General features: G+C 41.5%; 1 protein-coding gene across 5 annotated transcripts in view; it reads right to left on the minus strand.

Moving 5' to 3' along the window:
- TGFBR3 (transforming growth factor beta receptor 3) overlaps positions 1 to 25,593 on the minus strand; it is a 165,752-nt gene that overhangs the window by 119,859 nt on the left and 20,300 nt on the right. For all 5 annotated transcript variants that reach the window (XM_087960597.1, XM_087960599.1, XM_087960600.1 and 2 more), the window contains exon 2: positions 16,504 to 16,679. In XM_087960597.1, coding sequence (XP_087816723.1) covers positions 16,504 to 16,564 — 61 coding nt within the window. In that variant the 5' untranslated portion in view covers positions 16,565 to 16,679. The remainder of the gene's footprint in view (positions 1 to 16,503; positions 16,680 to 25,593) is intronic.

Raw genomic sequence — 25,593 nt, forward strand, 5'->3', positions numbered from 1 at the left:
GCAGAAGGTAATTTCGGACTCTGTTAACTAAACAACTCAGCAGTGGTGGTTGCATTACATTTAAACCTGTTTTTCTGGAGCGCATAGCTCTGTGGAAGATGACCTTAGCAATTGAGATTCCAGATTTGGAGACAAGTCTTTAGAACATGTACTTTAGAATAACAAGAACGAATATTTTGTTATAACGATTGCAATGGCTCAACTTTTTTTAGCCCAGCAATATTCAATATTGCAGTCAATTAATCTTAACCTGTAATTGAGCGGTCTGCTGTTTCTTTACTAAACTTTTTTTTACTAAAAAGTTTCACATTATAAATCCCACAAGTCCTAACAGTTCTCTATTTGTACTACCAAACATAATTGAACATACTCTATTTCTTAACAAGAGTGCATCATTGTTTTAAATATTCCTTATACTACAAATACTTTTATACATCATTACTAAATCTTACAAAGTTCCTTTTTTAAAGGACTTTTCTATTATTCAGTCTTGGTGCAATCTCCTGCATAGAGGATCAAATGGGGAATCCTGCTGACGTTTTTTCCTTTTTCCTCCCCCCCCTTTTTTTTTAAAAAAAGATTAAGCTAAACAGAACAAGGAACAAGAAAAATGAAACCACACAAAAGGATACACCAACAAGAAAAAACAACAAGAAAACACAAATTGAGAGTATGAATAACATACTGATAATTGTATAGTTAACTACAAAAATGGTAAAATCATTATTTCATATTTCTACACATCCTATTTACCAGTAATATTTCTATACAAAAGACTTGTGTGTACTGGTTGCTATAACTAAAAAAAACAAAACTGTGACCAAATCTAATTAAGAGAATACTTAACTTACTAGCTCCCCAACCAGTTGATAATACACCAACTAAGCCTTTCTTATCTTAATAATGGCATGAATGCATTTGATTTGATTTGATTTTGATGGTGTCTGACTCCAAGTGACTCTGGGCAGTTCACAAAGAACAACAACATAAAAACCAAAAGAAAATAAGAATGCAATAAAAATTGTCCAAAAAGAAAGGCAATCCGGACCTCATACCAAAGAAAGGCAATCTGGACCTCATACCAAATGTTACAATGCTTCAAGCAGACGGATCCATCCACCTTACTCCAAGGCCTGGAAAAACAGCTAAATTTTGAAGGCATTCTAGGACGCTATCAGGATGGTAGCCATGTAGATCTCAAAGGGGGACTTAATTCCAGAGGGCATGCAGTGCTAAAAGTATGGAACATTTTGTAGGTCCAAAATGATGGCACTGTTTATTCAAGGGAACTCAATCCATGCCTCCTAACAGATCATGTCAGCCAGATGGAAACCATGGAATACAGAGGACACCCAAATCACTTTAATGTGGTTAAGTGAGTCTTTTATTCACTATGAACAGAAACAGGCATAAATAGAGATGAATTATAAGCAAAGCCCTTTTTCACAGTGTGCACGAAGTAAGAGAACTACTTGTATGACATTGTTGAGGTTTAACATTCCATAAGATTACCACAGAGATTACAAGTCTGGTTGTTTTTAAAATCTACTTAATTTGACATCCATTGAGTTCCATAAATGAATTTTAGAAGCAGTACAAGATAAAGAGGATTATAAAAAAGATTTATACAAGAGGAAAAAAGGGCATAGTACAGGTAATAGTATCAACATTATTCCCAAAATCTGGTCATATACTAATTTTACTGATGAAGCTCTTCTTTTTATTGGTTCACTCTACCATTTTGAACCTGATATTACTACAAGGGCACTGCAATAATTCTACCTCTTTTTACAGCTGTTCCAAAAAAACCATGACTTGTATTGAACTCATGGAATGGTTGCCTGGAGGATATGATATAGAGAATACACAGGATATTTCATTTAGTGGAGGTGGGGGACTCTAAAGATGAAGATAAAATAAGATTCTGTTCAGATCATGTCTAAGATACCATGACATCTAGCCAGGCACAATTCTCATAGAGTTTCTACTTATGGAGAATAACATCACATGTAGGTCCTAGAGCCATGTATTTTTCTTTGTTATTCATAAAAAGGATTCAATCACAAATACTGAATAACCATTAAACGCTCTGCGTTTAATCGTGTAAGAAAGGAAGGTGCTTACAAATCAGAGACCTTCTCCTGATAATATCACATGGCGAAGTTCTGGGAAATGGTAGAGAAAAACAATCATTTGAACAACAGGTAAAATTTTCCAGAAAATTTTAATTTAGAAATACAAACACCAAAAGAGAGTAATGATAATGTTTCTGCTTCTGTCCTCCTTTGCTTGCTTCTAGGAGCTCAGCAAAGAGAAATTATCTTGAGATGCAATATCTTGGCCAATTGTAGTCATGTGCTGCTACAAGATTCTAGAACTCTGTCATCAGAGTATTGACTCCTATTCTCTCCAGGCTTGAACGCACTACCACAAAAAAAAACACTGCAAATTAGAAAAGGGATACTGCAGCAAATACTATGTTGAGTCTTGGGTGCCTTTGAATGAGGATCTTCTGGACATGTACATCTACAAACATCTCCCTTGGCACCCAGCAGCTTGTCTCTCCAGCTGCATACATTTTGCTTTTTTAAAAAAAAAAGTTTAAAAATTGAATGAGAAATCGGAACCCTGCAGAGCACAAGCACAAATGTCTAGCGCCAGCTTTATTCCCAGTAATTCCTTTGGATGTCTTGCAGGCGCCATTTGTTTCTTTAGATACTGTGAACAATGGGGTCCTTAGTCCAGAGGTCCCCAATCTTTCCAGCTTTCTGGACCAATGGGAGAGGGTGGGATAGGATGGTTCCACGCAAGCGGCTGGAAAGCACACACGCGTGCAGTTCCATTTGTGTGAATGACAGGCACACGGGCCTGCCACTCGCACAAATGGAGCCTGCACGTATGTGCTTGCCTGCTGCTTGTGCAAGTGTGGATGCATCTGCGCACACTGCTTCTGCGGCCCAGTTCCAAAAAGCTCGATTGGGGATCCGTGCCTTAGACTTTAAGAAGAGCTGTAGTCCAGTGCTTTTACTGCTTATCTATTAGGGGGAGAGAAGGAGAGAGAAATGGAAGAAAGCATCCTATAATGTCACACATAGAGCAAGTAGCATCCTCAAAGGTCATGCCATGATAAATAGGTGGTCTATAACCAGCCTCACTCACCATGGCAGCCATTTTATGGAAGTACCTATGATACACATTCAAAATGTTAAATGTGCTTACAAGTTGAGAAAGCTGCCATTGCATTAAGCATGAAGTTCCAAGTTATATATCAGAAGGACCTTTAATAGAATTAAATGCAGAGATCCTGCTTTCTAGACAGTTCGTTGCTCTAAATACACATGTACGGTAGATATAAGCTGAGCAAAATTTATTCCTGGCACACTAAATATTTGTGTAATGTTTGTTTGCAACATTTCAACCAAATGAAGAAACCAGAAATTCTTCTTGTATGCCTTCTTGTATGCCTTTTTATATGCAGAAGACTGAACAACTTCAATTAAATGGCACAGGGCTCTGAATCATTTAATTAGGATTCTCCTCTTTTGAATCATATCATAAAACCAAAATTTGTCTGAGATTCTTGTTTGGATTTACTTGCATGGTTTTCACACAGGCCTCCTAAGCAGCTCTGGTTAACCCGAGAGAGGGATTAATGCGATAAGCCTGCCTTATTCAAACTGATAGGGATGCACTGGATGTGTTTAGATTTAGGATTTGAAGGTATACTTGTGGATTCCAATTAAGCTGTGAAGCTTAGAGAGCCAGTGCAAAGCCATTGTATACTTATTTGCCTATCCTGTAAGTCACAGTGGATAAAATGGAACAAGGATACATACTAACCGAACTGAAAAAATAAGATGGCAGAGTAAAACAGGCCAGTATTACCAATAATTAAAACATTGTTCTGCTAATCATCTGTAAATGAATACATTGTTATAATTTATGATCTAATGTTTAGTTTAAAGATAATATTGACAGGCAATGTGCTGGTCATTTTCTCAATTATATGGCAGTTATTTCTTCCTAAGCCTCTGAATCCTTTCTGGAATATATCAATATTGCAAAGCTTGTCAGCAGAATTGTAGTTACTGTAATCGACAAGCCATATAATAAAAAATATTTTGAATTTTACTAACCGTGTCAAAACTGATGGATGGCTCTGGAAGGTTCTGCCAAAATTATTTTATTTTATTGGCTCCTGGTTTTTCTCAGGTCAAGTCCTTGAGAACGAATGGTTATAAACGAGAGATTTCAAAAGAGAGAGCCAGTTTAGTCACAACTACAATTACGGCTGCAAAAATTAAATCAAGGGAAAAGAACTATTTTTGGCATTAACTCAAAAGACAACTGATGTTGGGAAGTGACCAATTCAATAAAGAATAAATGCATGCACCTTGTTAACAATAGAAAATATCAAGAATGAACAAGAACAAACATACACACACAGTTCACAATTTTTTGCTACTTTAAGTTAGTACCCAGCAAGATGATTTCAAACGAAATGGTTTAAATTGAAGGGGAAAATATCCTACCTAGAAAATCCACTAATAATTGCTCAGATCACTCTTAGCAGAGACCTTTATTCACAAACAGCCAGTAAATTCCATTCAGTGCCTTTATTGCGAAGCTTAAGATAAGCGTGAAGCGAGGTCGCTTTCATACTTCAGCAAAGAGCAATTTTTAGCATTCCTATCTGTCGAGCAATTGTTGAGGCACAAATCTATTAATTCAAATACAGAAAAATCACATGGCATTTGCAATTACAGGGTTCATAGAGTTCTCTCATTGCTCATTATGATAGAGAAACAGATCACACGGAAAAGGCTCATTAAAATGGCAACATCTGTAGTATAGTACGATGTGAGAAGTGCTTTGCTACAAACCCCAAGATCTCATCTGGATTAGCTTTCTGCTTCAACTCAGATTGCATTTACATGGCTCCAGAGCATGCAATATTTCAATGTTTCTCCCCCTCCCCGATCTAAAGTCCCAGTGTAGCTTGACACAAATTGTATGTAATTCAAAACACACACACACACACACACACACACACACACACCAGATAAGTCAGTCCCTGAAAACGGTCCAACATCTCTCTGAGCTTCCCTTTCTAATGTTGAAATGGAAAAACGTTTGTCTACTTAATGAGTCAATTGTCTTGGTGTAGGCAATTAAAGGAAAAAAGGGAAGGTAGAAAAGCAAACTTTTATCTAGGAGACTGGTCTAAAGCAAAGCTTCTACAACACTTTCATGATTTAAAGAATTCCAGAAGTGCAGTCATTGCCCATCTAGAAAGAGCAAGATTAAGGAAAACTGGATTTAAGGAATAATCCAGATCCTGATGACAATGGAGAATTGCCATTAATCTGAAAGAAATCAAGACAGCTTCACTGTGGGAATTTTTTGCCACAAATAATATAGCTGTACAGGTAGTCCTCGATTTACGACCACAATTGGGAGTTTCCATTTTTAAGCAAGAAGATGAGTTGTGAGTTGTGTCCAAATTTGTAACCTTTATCTGTGTTCTGACCCAAACCCTTTTCCAATAACACAAACACGAACCAAAGGGAACAGAAACCTTTTAATGATTCTTATGAATCCCCAGTTAAAAGGCTGCTGCAAACTAATTAACTTTGATAAGCACAAGCCTCGCCAAAACTGTGCAAGACTGCCAAGAATCACATATAAGAAATATTTCTACAACACAAGAGTCTTCACATACCAACTTAACATACTGCAATGTCCACGAGGCTGGCGTTTCAAAATGTCTTTGCTTCCTGCAAAGAACGTTCGCTTCACAGCTGGCTTTTATCTTCTTGAAGGAGGGGCCATTACCTTGCAGCCTTACTCCCGAGTCGCCTGTGCTGCTGCAACTGCTCTTTCCTGCGAGCAACCCTGCGCAGACAGGCTCCTCGGGAACCTCCTCATCGCTACTGCCAGCCCCCACAATCTCTGAAGGCAGCAGTTCACTTCCTAATGGTCCTGTCCCCTCATCTGAGTCCTTGATCTCCTCAGCCATCCGCACCTGTTGCCGGCTAACCATAACAATCTGCCATGGTTGTTAAGTGAATCATCTGGTTCTTAAGGAAATATGGCTTCCCCTTTAACTTTTCTTATCAGAAGCTGTCTGGGAAAGTAACAAGTGAGGATCGTATTATTCTGGGATACTGCTATAATTGGAACGTTGGCGCCTGAATTTTGATCATGTGACCATGGGGGCAATATAACAATTGTAAGTGTGAGGACAAGTCTTAAGTCACTTTTTTCAGTGCCACTGCAACATTGGACAGTACAGGTAGTCCTCGATTTACAACTGTTCATTTAGTGACCATTCAAAGTTACAACAGCTGAAAAAAGTGACTCGTGACTATTTTTCACACTTAAGACTGTTGCAGCACCCACGTGGTCACATTTACATTCAGATGTTTGGCAACTGACTCATATTTATGACGGTTGCAATGTCCCAGGATCACGTGATCCCCTTTTGCAACCTTCTGACAAGCAAAGTCAGTGGGGAAGCCACATTTTCTTAACAACCGTGTGACTAACTTACCAACTGTAGCGATTCGCTTAACAAATGTGGCATGGAAAATCGTAAAATGGGGCAAAACTCACTTAACAAATTTCATACTTAGCAACATAGATTTTGGGCTCAACTGTGGTCCTCCTAAGTCGAGGACTAGCTATACTAAATCAATGTTGCAAATCGAGGACTGCCCTGTAGAGTGAAAATGAATGAACAACGGCACACTGTTTATCAAAGGATTGGGTGGCCTGGATGGAGTTTATGCAATCCCACAGCTGACATTTCTAGAATGTAGTCAGAATCAGAGATAATAGCTTTTTCCTACTGTTGGTACAAATACTTTTTCACAGCCGTGAACTGCTGACAGAATATTGTAACACAAATGGAATATTCCACTTAGAAAGTGATCAACAAACAGCATGGGGCATGAATGCTTAAAGGACTGGCGTGATGATTGTACGTACCTATATAAATGACAGCTTGTTAAATACTGGCTTCTGCATAGGGAATATGCATACCTATCCATTCCTGTTGCAGGCAATCCAGCTGTTTAAGTTACACATGAAATAGTGTAAAAAAATAAAACCCCCAGTGTTTTGCTTCGAAATGAAGCATCTGCTGTCGGAAAAACAATTGCTGTCCTGATGTGCTCATTAAAAAATGCTATTGAACTCCCACAGTTCTTGCAAACAATAAACTTTTCCACTGGAATATATTTGCATGTGCCAACACTGTTGTTTAATGCTACTCAAGGTTTTGATTATATAGATAAAAGGCATGAAGTGCACAGATGCCAGATGCTTTTTCTTCTAAAATAAGCTTTTGGGTGAGTTTTCTTTTACAGATATTAATTTTTAAAACTTTCGGTGCACATATTTATGACATTTTTTTCAACAGTAAAACATACACTATGTGGCTACTACTAGTTTGATTTATTCGAAGGCATTTTTTTCTGCCACAGAAAATCTTGCCTTATCAAATCTCCGATCTCCAAATATTGTTTAATTATAATTCTTACTGAGAATCAGTTAAGGCATTAGGATAGAAACTAGAAGACCATGAGTCCAATGTGTCTAGTGCCATGGTGGCACAGTGGTGAGAATGCAGTACTGCAGGCTAATTCTGCTGGCTGCTTCTGCCAGCAATTCGGCAGTTCAATTCTTACTGGCTCATGGTTGACTCAGCCTTCCATCCTTCCGAGGTCGGTAAACTGAGGACTCAGGATTGTTCGGGGAAATATGCTGAATCTGTAAACTGCTTGGAGAGGGCTATAAAGCACTGTGAAGCGGTATATAAGTCTTATTGCTATTGCTATTGATGGTTGGTTTTCCTGAATACCAGGCTTTCAGGATTTCCCTAGTCTTTTATGTTTGATGTAGGATGCTATTCCCCAGTTGAGCCTCTGGTTGAGTCTGTCCATCTGTTGTGAGATTAAGGAGTTTTCATCATATCTTCTGACTGCTAGTTTGTGTTGATGGATGCACTCAGCTAGTCTTCTGCCTGTCTTATATAGTGGCTGTTTCAGTCCTTACACGTTATGCTGTTAATGACTTTTAATTTTTCTTCTTGGGCAACTAGGAATTTTTGTTTGTTTGTTCGTTCAATTTCTTTGATTTAGTTGGTTCTACAATGATGCTGTATGTGTGTCTGTGATAGTCTTTTAGTTGCTTCTGAGATGTTTTTTATTAGATCAGGGCTGTCAAACTCTCGGCCCGCAGGCTGGATGCATCACATGCTGGTCATGCCCACACCCGGTTTAGTGAATGAGAAAATGGGCATTGATAGAAGTTACCCTGAACGCCCTTTCTATCTATGCTGCGAGAGAGCCCAGGATGGGTTGACTCCTTCCTATGACATCATTTAGCTGAGTCTGTACTAAGATATAAAAGCCAGCCCCCGGAAGAGACCCCAGCTTTGGCGAAGATACTTGACAGACTGAAAGGTGTCTCTGAAAGCACAAATGAATATAGAAATATGACTTATCCTCTCCGGATGAATCAAGGGAGGGGCTGGGCTCTCTCGCAGCATAGATAGAAAGGGCGTTCAGGGTAACTTCTACCAACGCCCATTCTCCTCCATGCTGCATCTAGAACACAGGATGGGACATACCAAAGCTTGCATGTCCACGGGCGGGTCCTCGTCCAGCTCATCACACCCGACTGTTGAACCACTCGTTGAAGCGCCCGTCTGCCGAAGGCTGCAGTTGCCTGGGCAAAGACATCCAGATGGTAGTATCTGATGAAAGGAGACGGAGATGTCCACGTGGCCGCACGACAGATCTCCTCCAAGGGTGCCTGGGTCAGCCAGGCAGCCGAAGTGGCCGCATTTCTGGTAGAGTGCGTCATCACACCCCGAGGAACCGGAAGGACCACAGCTTTGTAGGCCTGCTCAATGCAAGATCTGACCCACCTGCTAATAGTAGGAGAAGAGGCCTTGTGCCCCAAGTGAGAAGGGAAAAGGAAACAAAATGGCTTCAGACTTCCTGAAGGAGAAAGTGCGCTTAATGTATATTCTAAGAGCCCTACCTACGTCTAGCGAGTGCCACTGCTGCTCTAAGTCATGGTGCGAGAGGGGCAGAAGCCAGGCAACATAATGTCCTGGGACCTGTGGAACAGGTGTTAACCCTTGGAATAAATGAGGGGTCCAGACTGAGGACAACCCTATCATCGTGAAAGGAACAAAGGTCCTGTCTGATGGAAAGAGCAGCGAGCTTGGATACACGCCTGGCTGAAGTGATGGAAACAGGGAACACTACCTTCAGAGTCAGGAAACGGAGAGACAATGTTCTAATGGGTTCAAAAGGGGCTTTGTAAGGGCATAAAGGACCACATGAAGATCCCAGGAAGGATACCTGTGAACCACCAGAGGGTGCAGGTTGGAAGAAAACCTTCTGACTGAAGGGTGATGGGATAAGGAAGGAAGCGAACCCCATGAAAGAACTGAGGAGAGGGCCCCAACCTGCCTGCGTAAGGTGTTGGGGGCCAAACCTTTCTCCAGATCATGCTGAAGGAATCTAAGAACCTTTGCCAACTGGGCTAAAGCGAGAGAGACCCTCCTAAGGCACCATCGGGAAGGGCCTTCCAGGTGGCATCATAGATGTGCCTTGTGGGAGGTTTGCAAGATGCCAGGATAGTGATGATGACCCTTTCAGGAAGATCAGATCAGCCACCTCTAGCCGCTCAAGTGCCACATGGTCAGCTTGAGCCACTGGGGCTCTGGGTGGAGCAGAATCCCCTGATGAAGGGAGATTATATGGGCTGGGATCCTCCAAGGAGAAACCACCAACAGGTTGACCAGGTCCGCAAACCAGGGCATCCTTGGCCAATAGGGTGCCAGGAGGAGGAGCTCCACTCGTTCCTCCAACATCTTCCGAATTACTGCCAGAATGATGGGAGTGGGGGAAAGGCATAGAGGAGACTTTTGGGCCATCTTCACCGAAGGGCATTGGTCTCATCCGCTCCCTGGCAAGGAAACCTGGTGAAGAATCTGGTGACCTGGGCAATTTGAGGAATGGAGAAGATCTACCTCCAGCGTTCCGAATCTGGGGGAAAGGTCCCTGAATACAGAAGGAGGAATAGACCATTCTGCCTGGTTGACTAGGCTCCTGCTGAGCCAGTTGGCCTGGGAGTTGTTGATCCCGGAGAAGTGGTCCGTCGAGATCGACAATAGGTGTTGCTCTGCCCATAACCCCAACTGTAGAGCCTCTCCCATGAGGGTTCTGGACCTCGTCCCCCCCCCCGGTTGACATGAGACATGGCGGCCATGTTGTCCATAAGGACTAGAACATGAGAGACGGTCACTGAGTGCCTGAAATGCTTGAAAGCTAGAAAAATGGCTCTGAGCTCTAGCCAATTTATGGGAAGGGCCTGCTCTGACCTGGACCAAGGTCCTGAGTTATCTGGCCCTGCATATGGGAACCCCAACCCAGGAGGCTGGCATCGGTGGTTATCACTAGCCTGTCTGGGACCCTGAAAAGGAGTCCCTTCGAGATTAACGGGGAACACCACCAATTGAGAGATCTCCGGATTTGTGGCGGGAGCAGGACCTTGATGGATAAGCGGCTGGTTCCTGCTCATTGGTAGGGAAGCAGGAACCATTAGAGTGGACAAGAGTGGAAAAATCCATGGCTCTGGAGATATGACAGGGTAATTTGCAGATCCCGATGGGCTGCATGGATGAAGAAGGACAGAATCAAAATGTTGTCCAAGTAGCATTGGATCCTCACTGGAACAGAAAGCAGAGATGCCATCAATGCTGCCAGAACCTTCGTGAAGACCCTTGAAGCTGATGAGAGGCCAAAGGGAAGTGCTCGATACTGGTAATGGGTATTCTGATAACAGAAACAGAAAACTGGCGATGATGAGGCCAAATGGGGATGTGGAGGTAAGCCTCCATGAGATCAGTGGAAGAGAGGAGATCGCCCTCCCGAACGCTCTCTAAAATAGAATGCAGAGTCTGCATTTTAAATAGCCTGTATTTTACAAATTGGTTGAGAAATTTTAGATCCAGGATGGTTCGCTACTCCACCTGAGGCTTTGGGAACGATGAAAGGCGAGAATAAAGCCCACGTCCCCATTGAGAGGGGGGAACAGGTTTGAATAGCTCGGATTTCAAGAAGGAGTTGAATGGGCTGATTCTTAGAGGCTAGAGCCTTAGCTCTGATTTTAGCAGCCGCCTCCCTCTGGACTGATTGGGTGCGTTGCCTACAACTTTTTCTCTTATTGGCTTAAGAGACTGTTCCCCTGGGGGGAAGGACAATGCCTGACCCTTATCTTGCTCCATTGGAAGAATAAAGGCTCTTAAGATAGAAAGAAACTGTTTGTAAATTTTTTGTATTAAGCCCCTCAGGGTATAAATTGGCCCCCGGGCTTACAAAATGGCCACTCACCTTGTGGTGGAAGGCTTCAATCCAAGATGGCCACTGACTATGGGAAACAGGCTCCAAGATCGAAGAATTTCTCCTTAGGCTATAAAGAGCCCCAAGTGAAGTCAGCAAAGGAAAGGGCAGCCTCTGGCCACACGATCAGCTGGCTGACGCTGGTATCGGTTTGCTGATCGCTTTTTACAACCGCTCAAACTGCAGGCGTGGGGAGGTCTACAGACGCTGCCCAACTTTCCTGAACAGCACTCTGGCAACGCTGCTCCCAACTCTCAGGAGAGAGAGCCCTGCTCTCCTGGAAGAGCAGCTGCCCAGATCCTGGGAGCTGCTGAAGCGAGGAAAAAGATACTGAAGATCGCTGGTGAGTGCTATCTACAGAACCTCAGCTGGCTGAAGCTGTTATCGGTTTGCTGATCGCTACGACCGCTCAAACCGCAGGCGTCTACAGACGCTGCCCAACTTGCCTGAACAGCGCTCTGGCAACGCTGCTCCCAACCTTGCAGGAGAGAGAGAGCCCTGCTCTCCTGGAAGAGCAGCTGCCTAGATCCTGGGAGCTGCTAAAGCAAGGAAAAAGGTACTGAAGATTGCTGGTGAGTGCTATCTACAGAACCTCAGCTGGCTGGAGCTGCTATCCAACGCTGCTCCCAACGCTGCAGGAGAGAGCCCTGCTCTCCTGGAAGAGCAGCTGCCCAGATCCTGGGGCTGCTTGAAACAAGGAAAAACGGCACTGAAGATCGCTGGTGAGTGCTATCTAACAGATGCTTTCAGAGACACAGCTACTGACTGAAAGGAGCTGAGTCAAAAGCTGGGGTCTCTTCCGGGGGCTGGCTTTTATATCTTAGTACAGACTCAGCTAAATGACGTCATAGGAAGGAGTCAACTCATCCTGGGCTCTCGATGCAGCATGGAGGAGAAAAGTCCCGATACGTCACATGATTCTGCATGATGACAACGTGAGTTTGACACCCCTGGATTAGATGTTTCTGAGATGGTTTTGATCACTAGATATGTAAAAAACACATTTACAAACCATTCAAAAGAGAATTTTTTAAAAACCCAAGAAGGAAACAAGAAGTTCAGAGCAATGCTCTCCTGCAGCCAAATGCACACACAGATAAGCAGGAATTAACACCAGACAAACAATCAAGTAGAAAACAATACCCTTATCAAGGAACTATCAAGGAGGCCACCACACTCTCATCAACACTTGCAGCGCAAGCTACTGTACCTAAACAATCAGCAAACCCCATTGTCGTTAGCAATTTGACACGATCTGCAGCACATCTTTTGCATTTTCAAAAGCCTCCAAAAACTAAGGCCCCCAATCATAAAAAAATATATTTTGTTCTGATGTGATAATTCTGTACTTTTTATTTCTTCTTTGAAGAAAAAAAATTACATTCTTCTTTGAAGAAAAAAATGCAGCAAAGTCTACCCCTTCTTTAGACACAAAATTCCTCACCCTAGGTCTACAGCAGAAAATGCCAATCATCAAAAAGATTTGAAGCACTAGAGCATTATTTTTTATACAAAATGAGAATTTATGTAATCCATAAAAGAAACGGGAACATTAAATTTGAGGGGAAGGATAACCTGCTCTCCATCTCTGAAAGTTGAAGCCTTAGTTCTTAATAATATGGATTACTTATACAGACAAGGCACAGTGTTCTTCTATGCAACACATATCTTAGTTTCTTTCAGTTTTTCTTTATTTGGGATTTGGCTTAAGCATTATTATTGTAAAGAAATAGTATTCATGACTTATTTCATACTTTTCATTCTTAAGCTAGCTACTTTAGTAGATAGCAGGGATAAAAACAAACAAGACTAAAACAATTTTTTGACAACCATCTCTAGTGCAATTGTGCTGCAACTCTCAGCCACGACAGGTTTACACATTCTTGCCTCCAAGAATTTGTTTTTCCAAGCCCCAGTATTTTGTTTTTGACATACCACTGTTTTGATTTGTGACAAATAGCTATGTTTATTTACTCCCACCATAGTGCATTCTGTTTGGATAAAATTAAGAAACTATTTGATAGTATTGCAATAAAGGATTATGGATCTTATCTCCCAGCCTGGGTTCCAACTATTGTATCCATGTATTCATAACTATGTTTTAACTTATACCTATTATCTTGCAAGCAATTAACAAACCAAATAAAATAAAAATAAAATAGTTAAGTATTCTAGAATAATAATTCTGTTTTCCAGTTCAGGGCTATTTGAAAGTAAAGTGAGAGAATGCATATGAAGCAATCTGAACCCTTCTTGGAGCATTAAACGTGTTCACAGGCTTTACATTGCATTGTAATGTAAACATCTTCCTTTACATTGCATTGTATATCACGCCTGCTGTAAGCATATGTATCTTATTTATATAAGGGTTTGTTGCAAAATAAAATCATTACAACATCAAGGCATCATGCAGGGTAACCAAACAGAGTTCAGTACTGGCCATATGCCTTCAGTCAAGTTTAGTGCTGGAGAAAGTCCCAGAAGGTTTAAAACTCATTCTTCAAAGAGTATTATTTTCCATGTATCTGATGTAGAAAGAGGTCAGATTGTAATGTTCTCTATTCCTCCCAAGCCAGATGGTCATTATTTCCATAATGAGGACATCCCAGATTTAGAGCAAGTCATCCATCTACTATCCATTCTCCTCCACTACATCATCTGCCCTGGACCATTTCTCTGATGACCATTCCTGCCCTCGATATGTTTGAGCCAGAACAGAACAATCTAAGCATCTTTATTCTGGTTGACATTAATATATTTTTTAGAATGCCATCAATTAAGATGTCTGCATGAAGTTTACTGCAGGTGGTAGGGATCTGATCCAAATATGTATTATTGTAGCTTTGGACAACACTAAACGCTAACATCTTTGTGTCTGAATTATGTGCCTGTTTCATTTTCTCTCAGCACTGAGGCTCAGGGGATCACTCGTGCTCTTATGACCTCACAGATGGACTCTACATGGGGCTGCCCTTGAAGGCCACTTGGAAACGGCAGCTAGTCTAGAATTCAGCAGTATGGGCTGTACTGGAAATGTCATGGTATGATCGTATGACATCACTGCTCCATGAACTGCATTGGTTACCAGTCAGTTTCCAGACACAATTCAAGGTGATGACAAAGCTCTTTGCGTAAGGCCAACTTAGTTCAGGGACTGGGATATTTGGCATAGGGATTGCCTATCTGAGATGGTTCCTGCCTATTTTATAAATTCAGACAGTCATCTATTTCCTTAATGTCATCTATTAGAATCTTGGAAGCACACGTTTTCTGTTGAAGCCCCTGCTCCCTGAAAAACTATCCCCCTATATACAGAGGTGGGCTTCAAATTGTTTAGCAAGGGGCTCTCTGCTCACATGACCACTCAATGCCACTTCCACCCAGTCACATGACCCTCCCTAGCCACGCCTACCCAGGTTTTGTTGCTCCTGGTGTGGGAAATGGGTCTCTCTCTCCCCACCCCCTTCACTCTTTCTCTCCTCTACTAATATGCCATGCAGAGTCGCCATCTGATGAGAAATCACTCCAAATCAAAGCTTTGCTACGATTGGTGAATGGTTCTGACAATAGAGAGACCCACAGTAAAATTTGTTCTATGTTGCTCAGGATTGCTCTAAAGGTAGAATAGAGTTGAATAGAGGCATAGCTGTAGTATTTTCTACTACCTTGATTCATTTTATAAAGTTAGATAGACTGAAATATATAAAATATCTAACTAGGCCTTTGCGTAAAGTTGCTCCGAGCAGTTAAATGAATTCTTTGTGAAGAATTTCTCCCTGAAATGCTGCGGTGAGCCTGCTTTCTGGATGGCCTGATGCAGCTGCTTTCCCAGGTGGTCAGTGTGTAGGTCTTGGTTTATGTCTGAGTCTGCACAAACACTTCTACTGCGACCACTGGCAGAGTGAAGGAGTTGTGCGACGAACTGAGAAAGCCTTTGACACAACTGCCTCAACATTTTGAGAACGGATTGTACCCTTGTGCCAACACACAGCAAAGCACCCTTTCACAGGAGATCTGCCCTACCTAGCAATTCAGGACAGAAACTGCTTAATTTGTGATCCACAGAAATATGACAGAGAACAGCCAAGAATATCTGTGTTTGACTTTGTCCTTCCACTTATTTTTGAACAGACACACAGATTATTTTTAAAGAGAGACAGGTTTGTAAACAAACTAAAATATTTTGCTTTATTTTCCTCATCCGCACTGGAGCTGTATTCTTATTTTCCATAACAACAGAGGGATCTTTTGAAGGGCTTAATCCAAGAGGTGTGATTTTCATAATTCTGCTCTACGCAGACAAGGACTGCTAAGTTGGGGAACTCCACAGCCAAAACTGTCTACAGAGAGCATTCTCTGCCATGTCTTACATAACAAAACCTCACCAAACATTTCCTGAAGAGATTTCAGTGTAAAAAAGCTCACACCAAACAATCCAATGAATAGGTAGACAAACTTCATTTTTTTCAATACAGAGAAGTAATTCAAGCACTTTTTTTTCCAGATCAAGCCATTCTTACTCTTTGAATGGCATGCAGTGACACACTCTTGAAAGGTAGGACGGGGGCAAAAATAAATCAGCCTTAATGTAGATTGAGTAACTTTTCCCTGTTGTTGTATTAAAATGAAATGTTAGGATCCTGAGAATCGTAATCAGGCGCTCTTGGGCATCAAACTGTGCATTTGGTTGTATACTAATATAAGTTTCTTAATGTTACTTCCTGTTATTCAGTAATTGCTGGATATAAGGAGAAATTTCCTGACAGTTAGAACAATTAATCAGTGGGTGGACTTGTCTCCAGAAGTTGTGGTTGCTCCAACAGTGGAAGTTTTTAAGAAGAGATTGGACAACAGTTTGTCTGAAATGGTCTTGGGCTACCTGACTTAGCAGACTAGAAGACCTCCAAGGTTCCTTCCAACTCTGTTATTCTGTTATTTCAAATCATACTTATAATTATGTGCCTTTAGCCAGTGCAACAAACGATTAACAAAATATTTCACAGTAATTCTATAAAAAGCCATTTTTCAAAATAAGTGCTCATTACATAAGGTACACTAAAGTCCAAATAATTTCTCTTACCTGGAAATGCTAAAGATCCAATCATCAAAGCAAATGTTGGAAGGATACAATAGGAAGTCATTTTTGCCACACCCCAAGTTCTGCAATTATCTCCTTCCAGTCGAGCTTTGTATCAGCGCTGATCTTAGAAAAGGATTAATGGGGATTCTTTGAAAGTTTTCCAGCCTTTTAATGACCTGCAAAAATGTTCAAAAGCCAATTTTAGAACATTGCTTAAGCAGACATTATTTTCCGTTACCTTTCCACAAAAACAAAGTTAGGCAACATATTTTTTTTCAAAAAATCTTATTTTATAAACCATCAGAGAGAGCAAGAGATTGTCTTCTTGTCAAAAACTTAGTTTTCTCTAGCTTCAAGGTTTAAGTCAGGGGTGTCCAAACTTGACAATTTTAAGACTTGGGGACTTCAACTCCCAGAATTCCTCAGCCAGCTTTTGATTTTAAAATTAACAAGGTTGGACAACCCTGCTGTAAGTCAAAACCTACTACACTTCTGTGTTCCTGATTCAATGTAATACCACTAATGAGAAGGTAAGGAAACTGATCAGGAACTGGTAAGGAGGATGATTATAGAATTGCTTTCCTTTTAATAACATGTTACTATGCTGCATTTAATATTTATACTTAGATGTCTAAATTATAAGTGACCTTTATTGGTTCAAAAATTCAACCGGAGCACTATAATTATTATTTTATTCTTTTGAGTAGCTTACATAAATTAAAGTAAATTACAATATTTTAAAGCGTCTGTGTTATAAATAGGGCAGCTTCCCTCACTTTGTGGCCTGCTGAGATGGACTTGACTTCCATTCCCAGAAGCAGTACTCAGTGATCTTATTTTTGTGTGTGAGATTTTATCTGTACTGGTTTTAAAAAATGGTGAACTAAAACATTGCCTATTAGTTATCAGAGCACTTCCAAAATCCTATACGACAGGGGTCCCTAGTCTCTAGCCCATGGACCAGTACTGGCCTGTAGCCTGTTAAAAACCAGGTCACACAGGGCGAGGTGAAAGGTAAGTGAGTGAACGAAGCTTCATGTCTATGTGCAGCCACTGCCCAGTGGCTCATCATCACCGCCTCAACTATACCTCAGATCATCAGACGGGAGATTCTCATAGGAGCGTGAATCCTGCTGTAAACTGCGCATGCAAAGAATCTAGTTTGCACAATCCTCCCCCCCACCCTCAGCCTATGGAAAAATTGTGTTCCACAAAACCAATCCCTGGTTCCAAAAAGGTGGGGGACCACTGCTGTAAGGTTCAGCAGATATCTTAATCCACCAATTTTCTTGATGCTCCTTTCATATTTCATATATATTTTATTTTTTCATTTTGTAGGACTTTGTCAGGTGAGAAGCACCAGAAGCACACATTAAGTTTCAGTTAAGTTGATTTATTACTCATGCTTATACACAAGAATCTAACTAATAGTCAGCATTAAATTAATGCTAGGTTAGAGTTAATGGAATTCAAGATGAATTGGACTTCGATTACTTGCGGCAACATAACGACTCCAGGCTGATTCCTCTCTTAACTCTGCCTCCATGTAGCCATCCCTTCCCACTTGTGACTACATGACTGTAACTTTGTTGCTTGTGTCCTTATGATTTATATCAACTGTTTCCTAGTATGATTTGATTGCTTATTGTACCCTATGACTACTATTAAGTGTTGTACCTTATGATTCTTGACTCTTGATGAATGTATCTTTCCTTTTATGTACACTGAGAGCATTTGCACCAAGACAAATTCCTTATGTGTCCAATCACACTTGGCCAATAAAGAATTCTATTCTATGCTCTACCTGCTCTTCACCTACAGGCATGCCATAAAGATCCTTATCTCCAATCCAAAAGATTCCAACAGAATAGGATAGCGGCCTTATAAATCAAACCAAATCAATCAAGTAATAAATGCAGGCATCAGAAAGAGCAATTTTGTTAGGATAGGGGTAAATATGTCTCTTCCAAAATCTGGCGACCTGATGCAAAAAAACAAATACATTATGTGATTTTCTTCTTTTAATTGAGCCAAAGACTTCCCCTTGTTTTGACTTGCCCCATCAAATGACAACAGAACATCCCTGTCGTAGTCTCAGAGGTCTTTAAAAAAAGACAACGTTTAAAATCTTCATTCTGGGTTGTGTTTGGATGTTTTTGTTGCCAGTTACTTTAGTTTCTTTCTCGATAACATCTATTGGCATTCTCTTGTACTGTACAGGTAGTCCTCAACTTACAATAGTTCATTTAGTGACCATTCGCAGTTACAACGGCACTGAAAAAAGTGGCTTAAGACCACTTTTCACACTTATGACAGATACTAGACAAGTGACTGACATTTATGACGGCTGCAGTGTCCCGGGACCATGTGATCACCTTTTGCAACCTTCTGAGAAGCAAAGTCTATGGGAAAACCAGATTCACTTAACAACCTTGTTACTCAGTTAACAACCACAGGGATTCACTTAACCACTGTAGCAAGAAAAGTTGTAACATGGGGCAAAACTCACTTAACAACATGAATTTTGGTCTCAATTGTGGTCATAAGTTGAGGACTACCTTTAGTGTGTTATTTTATTATAACAAACTTCAATAAAGTTTTTATTTTAATGCCTTCAATAAATCGATGAATGCTAGGCGCTAAATGGCCGAAACATACCTACACTGAGGCAAAAGGAAGACTCAGAGAAATCCAGAGATTTCAAACAGAATGCTAAAAGCAAGTATGGTGACATGCATGCTTGACATTTCAACACATTCCCCAACGCACTTACACACAGAGAGAGAGACACACAAACATATGGAATGCTTTCAAGGCAAGAAAAGACAAGCTTTTTCCCTGATACGTTCACCATGGTTCTCGGTTCTTCTTCTCCTCCCTTCTACACGCACGCACACACACACACACACACACACACACAAATTAAAGCCATCATTCTGTCCATATGTAGTAGAAAAACAATTATGCTGTTGACTTTAGAACAAAATAATACGTTCTTCACAATGCATACCAAGCCTAACCACAGATTTACTGGAAGTTCACCGATGGGTTTCCAAAAGTAAAAACATGTGAGGTATAGGAGGCTGAATATGCTTCTTTTTTTCCTTCAGAAAAGTAAACTCCTTTTCCAAACAGGAAGGCCGCATTTATTCTCCTAACTGAATCAGAATCAAATCTAGAAAATTGATTTTTCGCTGCCCTAAAATCCTATTTGGATGAAGGTTGGTAAGTAAATGTTTTAAGAACACACACACAGGAAAATAAATACAGTAGTCCTCTATTTACAATCATGTGTTTAGGGACCATTCAAAGTTACAATGGCACTAAAAAAAAAAAAGTGACTTGTGACCGTTTTTCACACAACGGTTGCAGCATCTCCATGGTCATGTGATTTACACCTTCAGGTGCTTGACAACTGTCTCATGCTTATGATGTTGGCAGTGTCCCGCAGTCATGTGATCCCCTTTTGCGAACTTCTGACAAGCAAAGTCAACAGGGAAACCAGGTTTCACTTAACCACCGTGATACTTATTTATTTATTTAATTTATATTGCCGCCTATTCCGCCCATGGCAACTCGAGGCGGCTTACGCAACGTAAAACCATATTTAAAACAAAATAAAAATAAAAACGATCAAAACTAACAAAAAGAATCAAATAAATTAGTAAAGTGCAATAGAACAAAATTTGGGAAAACAAAAAACAAAACAAAAAAACCCAATAAATCGAAAACTAACTCCCACCCACCCCTTCTCGACGACAGCAGATTACACTAGCCACCTGATGGGCTCCATCCCGCTCTGAGTTCCCCAGGCCCACTGGCAAAATCAGTGCCTTTTGGAAGAGTGTTAGTCTCTGGAGGAATGATGTTCCAGAGAGACAGAGCCACCATGGAGAAGGCCCTTCTTCTGGGTCCCACCAGGTGTATCTCCCTCAGAGGTGGGACCCGCAACATCCCCTGCCTCCTCACTCTAATGGATTGGGTGGATGTGACTGGCAAAAGATGTTTCCTTAGATAACCCGGACCCAAGCCATGAAGGGCTTCAAAGGTGACAACCAGCACCTTGAATTGCACCTGGAAGCAAATCAGCAACCAATGCAGCTCCTGCAGGAAAGGTGACACATGTGCACACTGGGGTCTGTACAAAACCATGCGGGCCACTGCATTTTGCACCATTTTGCACTTATTTAACCACTGCAGTGATTGACTTAACAAATGTGGCAAGAAAAGTTGTAAAATGGGGCAAAACTCACTCAACTAATTTGTCATTTAGCAACATAAATTTTAGGCTCAATTGTGGTTGTTAAGTCAACGACTACCTGTATTGTTTTGATGCAGCGTGTGGGGCTGGAAGGTGGAATGATGAGAACGATGCTAAGCCACCAGTCAAAAGAGGGCATTTCAGGGAAACTTGATTTTGACGATTAGAGGAAATAAGAAGAAAAGGGAAAGAGAACGTTGGAAATTATTCTGGCTGGCTAAGATTTAAAAAGAACATTGGGAACAACATTGAGTAAGGCAGTGGATTGACTATTGTGGTTCTAAGAAATGATGGTGGTAGAGGGGAAATTGTGATTTGTATATCACAAAAGAAGCAAGGTGTGAATAAATATTTAGTAATGGCAGGCATCAGGATAGTTAGGTTAGTGCTGGAGCCTGACAGATGGAAGATTCTGACATAGTGCCAGAGAAATACTCAGGATATGCCAACACATGAGTTCCCCGCTGTGATTTTTGGAGGCAATCTCTGGACTCCTTCACCCCAAGTGAGAACCTGGGGAGAGGGAGAGGTCTGCACTTCCTGGGATGGTAGTTCTTGGGGCAGTAATTGAGGAAATTGGATGGTTGGAGGGACTTCCCTTCCCAAGAACGAGAACCTCCAAGGTGAGCTTCTCCAGATAGCAAGGATCTGATGAGAGCAAGTCAGAAGAAGTTACAGTGTAAGAAAACTGGGGTTAAGAATGTGGTTTATCCAGTAGAAGTAGCTAAGCAGTAAACCGCAAAATGGGAAAGACGATACAACAGTTAGGTACGCTTTTGGGAGCTTGAGTCTAGGAACAGCAGGTGGAGAGCAGAGTATACCAGAGTTTGCAAAGGGCATAGGAAACGATGGTGGGTACATGGGGAAGCTTTTATGGGGAAGAGAAACTGGAGATTTGGGGTCAAGCCCCTGTTCTGGCCCTCAGTCTCTTCCCAGGGGTCCTAGATGTCATCTAGATATGAAGTTAGATACCAGGCAGCCTAGAAGTACTGCTGATTGTACCACTTGCCCTGATGCCTAATGCTTTCCCTACCCAAACTGCTGGACCTCATCACTGAGCTGCTAGCTAGAGGATTCCCCCTGGCATTAGGTGGTGGGGAACCTCCAAGCCATGGGAATGAGATTTACTTGTGTTTTCATGGCCTCCATGACAACCATAGGCTTGCATCAAGTCATCACAGGCCCAGCGTACAATGGGAGGGAGCACAATTAATCTCCCCTTTACTTTGGAGCAGCTGGAACTTGTTTGGAAGGAGGAGGATAGGACGGTAACATAGCTCACTCCCTTTTGAGAAATGGTGAGTCAGAAAAAACTTCCCCTGGGCTTTCTGTGATCATTTTGCTAGGCACTTGTAGACAGATTTGTTCATATCTGTTGTGGATTTGAGGTCTGCTGGACAGGATCCAATGAGACAATAAGTGTGATGTCTTGAAGGGTTATCCGAGACAGGATTCTCTATGGAATGAGCTCCATCGGCGTGAGATGGATCCTTGGCTCTCTTCCCTGGTTTGAACTGCTAGGGAGGGGACTGAGTTTAGGGACTGGTGAGTGGCCTCTTTGAGGACTCTTTCTGGGCTGGGAAGAGAGATGGTACACCTTTCTTCAAGAGACCCTTTCTCAAACCCAATTATTTTAGGCAACCACTGCCCTAACCTTTCTTTACAGGGAAAAAGTTATAGAAAAGGTGACAGGCATCCCTGAATGAAATGAATGAACTGGATGTCTCCCAATCAGGTCCAGACCTGATGTCAGGTCAGAAATGATACTGGTTACTCTTACGATCCAATGGGATCCTTGTCTTGCCTATTCTCTCAGCAGCATTCAATATTACCTATCAATGGAGGAATGATGCTTCTACACAGAGTGTAAAATTAGAGCGGTTTTGCTCTTTCCAGAGGAAGAGATTCAACTGGCATGTTTGGGGAAGGGCTTCTCTCCTAATTGTTTCAATAGTTATTTAAAATCGCTGGGCTAGACGATCCATCAGGTTGGGGTGATTTATCGTCAACAAGGTAATGATACCTGGTTAGACATTTCTACCTATGTTGATCAGGAGATGTGATGGAAGTCTTGATGTGCTGCCCGTGGGAGACAGATGAGATGGAACAAGCTTAATACGAATCCCGGTTTCTTTTGTCAAAATTTCCTTGGTTCCAGAGCAGTTCCATCTTTAGCTTTAGAAAGAGAGAACACCTCTTCCCCAGAGAAACAGGTATCCAATTGGAGTTTTTCTTGGATTTAAAATTCCTGCTAGATCGGCAGATGGAGGGCTGGAGACCTTGCACGCTTTCTAGTAGTATATTGATTTCCTGAGTGCATTTTCTGGCAATAGTGTATCATGCCCTTTTCATCTTATATTTGGACTATAGCAATTTGTTTTACATGGGATTGCCTTAAGACAAGTCAAAAGCTATACTGGCACAGAATGCAGCAGTTCACCTATTGCTGTCCGGTTCCTGTTTCAGCAGAGTAACACATATTGTGTAACACAGTAACTGATAGCAGAAGCTTCACTGGCCATCAGTTGTCTTCTGGATCCAATTCAAGATGTTGTTCATTACTTACAAAGCCCCTTATGGCTTTGGTCCTCACTACCTTTGGGACCAAGGGGAATCTGCTCATTGCCTGCAGATTGCAGGCAGGCTGGCAGGCAGGTTGGCAGTGGAGGATACCTCCCCAGGAGGTTAACTGGGTATAGCTCTGGTTGCAGAGCTTCTCAGCCACAGCCCTGTCCCTCCGAAAGAGTATGTCCTGTAGGCTTGGAATGACTCTTCCTTGCAATCCTACCAGGCTGGCTTTTTGGAGCAGAAGATGCTATGGAAGCAGAAGAGGCTATATAATTGGGGATAGCTCTTGTGATGATGAGGAATGGCAGTAGTAGGATTTGATTTTTGTGTTATTTTATTGTTGTGGTTTTACTGTGTGGTTTTATGCGTTTGACAAGGTGGCCTACAAATACATGGAATAAGCAATAAAGAAACAAAAATAGTTCTCAAGCTATTTAATACGTTATTAGTCCTCATCCTCATGTAAAGTCATGAGTGTGTACCAGTGGTGGGATTCAAAGATTGTTACCACTGGTTCGGTGGGCGTGGCTTGGTGGGCACGCTTTGCACACATGCACATACTTTGCGTGCGTGCACCAAACATGCACTTTGCGCAGGCGCAGCGGCGTTCCAACTTACCTTCTGCAACCTGCACTCTGTCGCTTCAGCAGCTGCCGGGCGGCACTCTGCTGTGCCACGCAAAGAAACTGCTCTTCAAAAGCAGGGAATAAAAGTGAGTATGGAGCTCATGCGGGCGGGTGGGCGCAACAGCAGAGTGGCAGAGAGAATAGGTTCGATCTCCAATGCTCATCGGCGCTACCGTCTCGGCAGGACTGAGCCGAACTGGTAGAATACCACTACTGGCATGTACGTTTCAAAGAAATATATCAAGAAGAGGAACTCCTTATTTAAGTCAGCCACCAAGGACCTGGATAATACATCAGGGATTCAATGATGTCAGTGGAAGGACCGCAGCATAGTTGCCAAAGGAACGCTCTTCAAGTATATTCAAGGGGCAACGTTAAATTGATTTATTAAAATATATACAGCATGTCATTATGATTAATGGACTGTTATAAAGTTGTGTTTCCCATTTTTATTCCCTCCGCCTCCTCATCTATGGCTCAGTAACTTTTATATTTATCTCTCCTATTTGCAAAGGATAACCCCCTGAAAAACATTAAGGCAACTTTGCAATTGCCCACCTTGCAAATGACATCTTTTTGTTATTAGAAATGAACAAAAAATAGACAAAGTCTGCAGAAAAATGAAAGCAGCCTTCCCAGAAACATATTTCTAAAGAGCCTTTTAAAATTAAAACCAGCCCAACAGCTAAATCATATTACAGTTTTTAAATTCAGAAGGGCATTAACCTTGGCCCATTTTAATGCTCTTCTTAACCAAGTCCTGAAAAGGAATTTTTTTAAAAAAAATCCATATACGGATGAATTATGCCATGTGTTCCCAATACCATCAAATCAGCATCTTATGTGCTCCTTCATTATTCATTTTATATGGACACTTGTCTCTTTCTTATTACATCACTGCTATTGTTAAGAGCCGTGGTGATACAGTGGTTAAAATGCAATATTGCAAGCTAATTCTATCGACTGTCAGCAGTTCGATTCTGATCGGCTCAAGGTTAACTCAGCCTTCCATCCTTCTTAAAGTCCGTAAAATGAGGACCTAAATTGTTGGGAGCAATATGCTGACTCTGTAAACCACTTAGAGTGCTGTAAAGCTTTAGAGCATGTTGAGTTAATTCCCCATTAGGGGAATGAGTGCACACAGGGAGACGCAGTAAGAGTGATGAGGAATAACACACAACCAGCACACAGATACACTGTATAGTAAAATGTAGGTTTTTACTTCCAGTAAATGGTTAAGTAAAGTCCAACAAGCAGTCCAAGTCATATACGGTTAAAGCAATCAGTTTTTCAGTCCAGGGATAATCCAAATATCAAAGTCCAGTATCATAAACAGTTCAGTAACAGACTTACATCAAATCCAAGAAGAACTATGACCAGCAACAGTCAATAGGGAAAAAATTCAGGAACCAAAAACAGTGAACATCAGAACATCGACCAACTAGCAACTAGCAACAACAGGACTAACAACCCAGGTTTCTGGCTGCATCTTATGGCCATTTGAGGAACCACACCCAATTACAATTTTAGCATTCCCTTAAAGAGACAGTATTAAATGTCTATCATGGTTTATATATTCCCAACCCAACTGTTAGGTGACTATCAATTCCTAACAGAGCAGTATATAAGTCTAAG

Source organism: Notechis scutatus, chromosome 3, assembly GCF_049901735.1.
Source record: "Notechis scutatus isolate UNSWTSFEM ecotype Mainland chromosome 3, rNotScu1.2, whole genome shotgun sequence".
NCBI lineage: Eukaryota > Metazoa > Chordata > Lepidosauria > Squamata > Elapidae > Notechis > Notechis scutatus.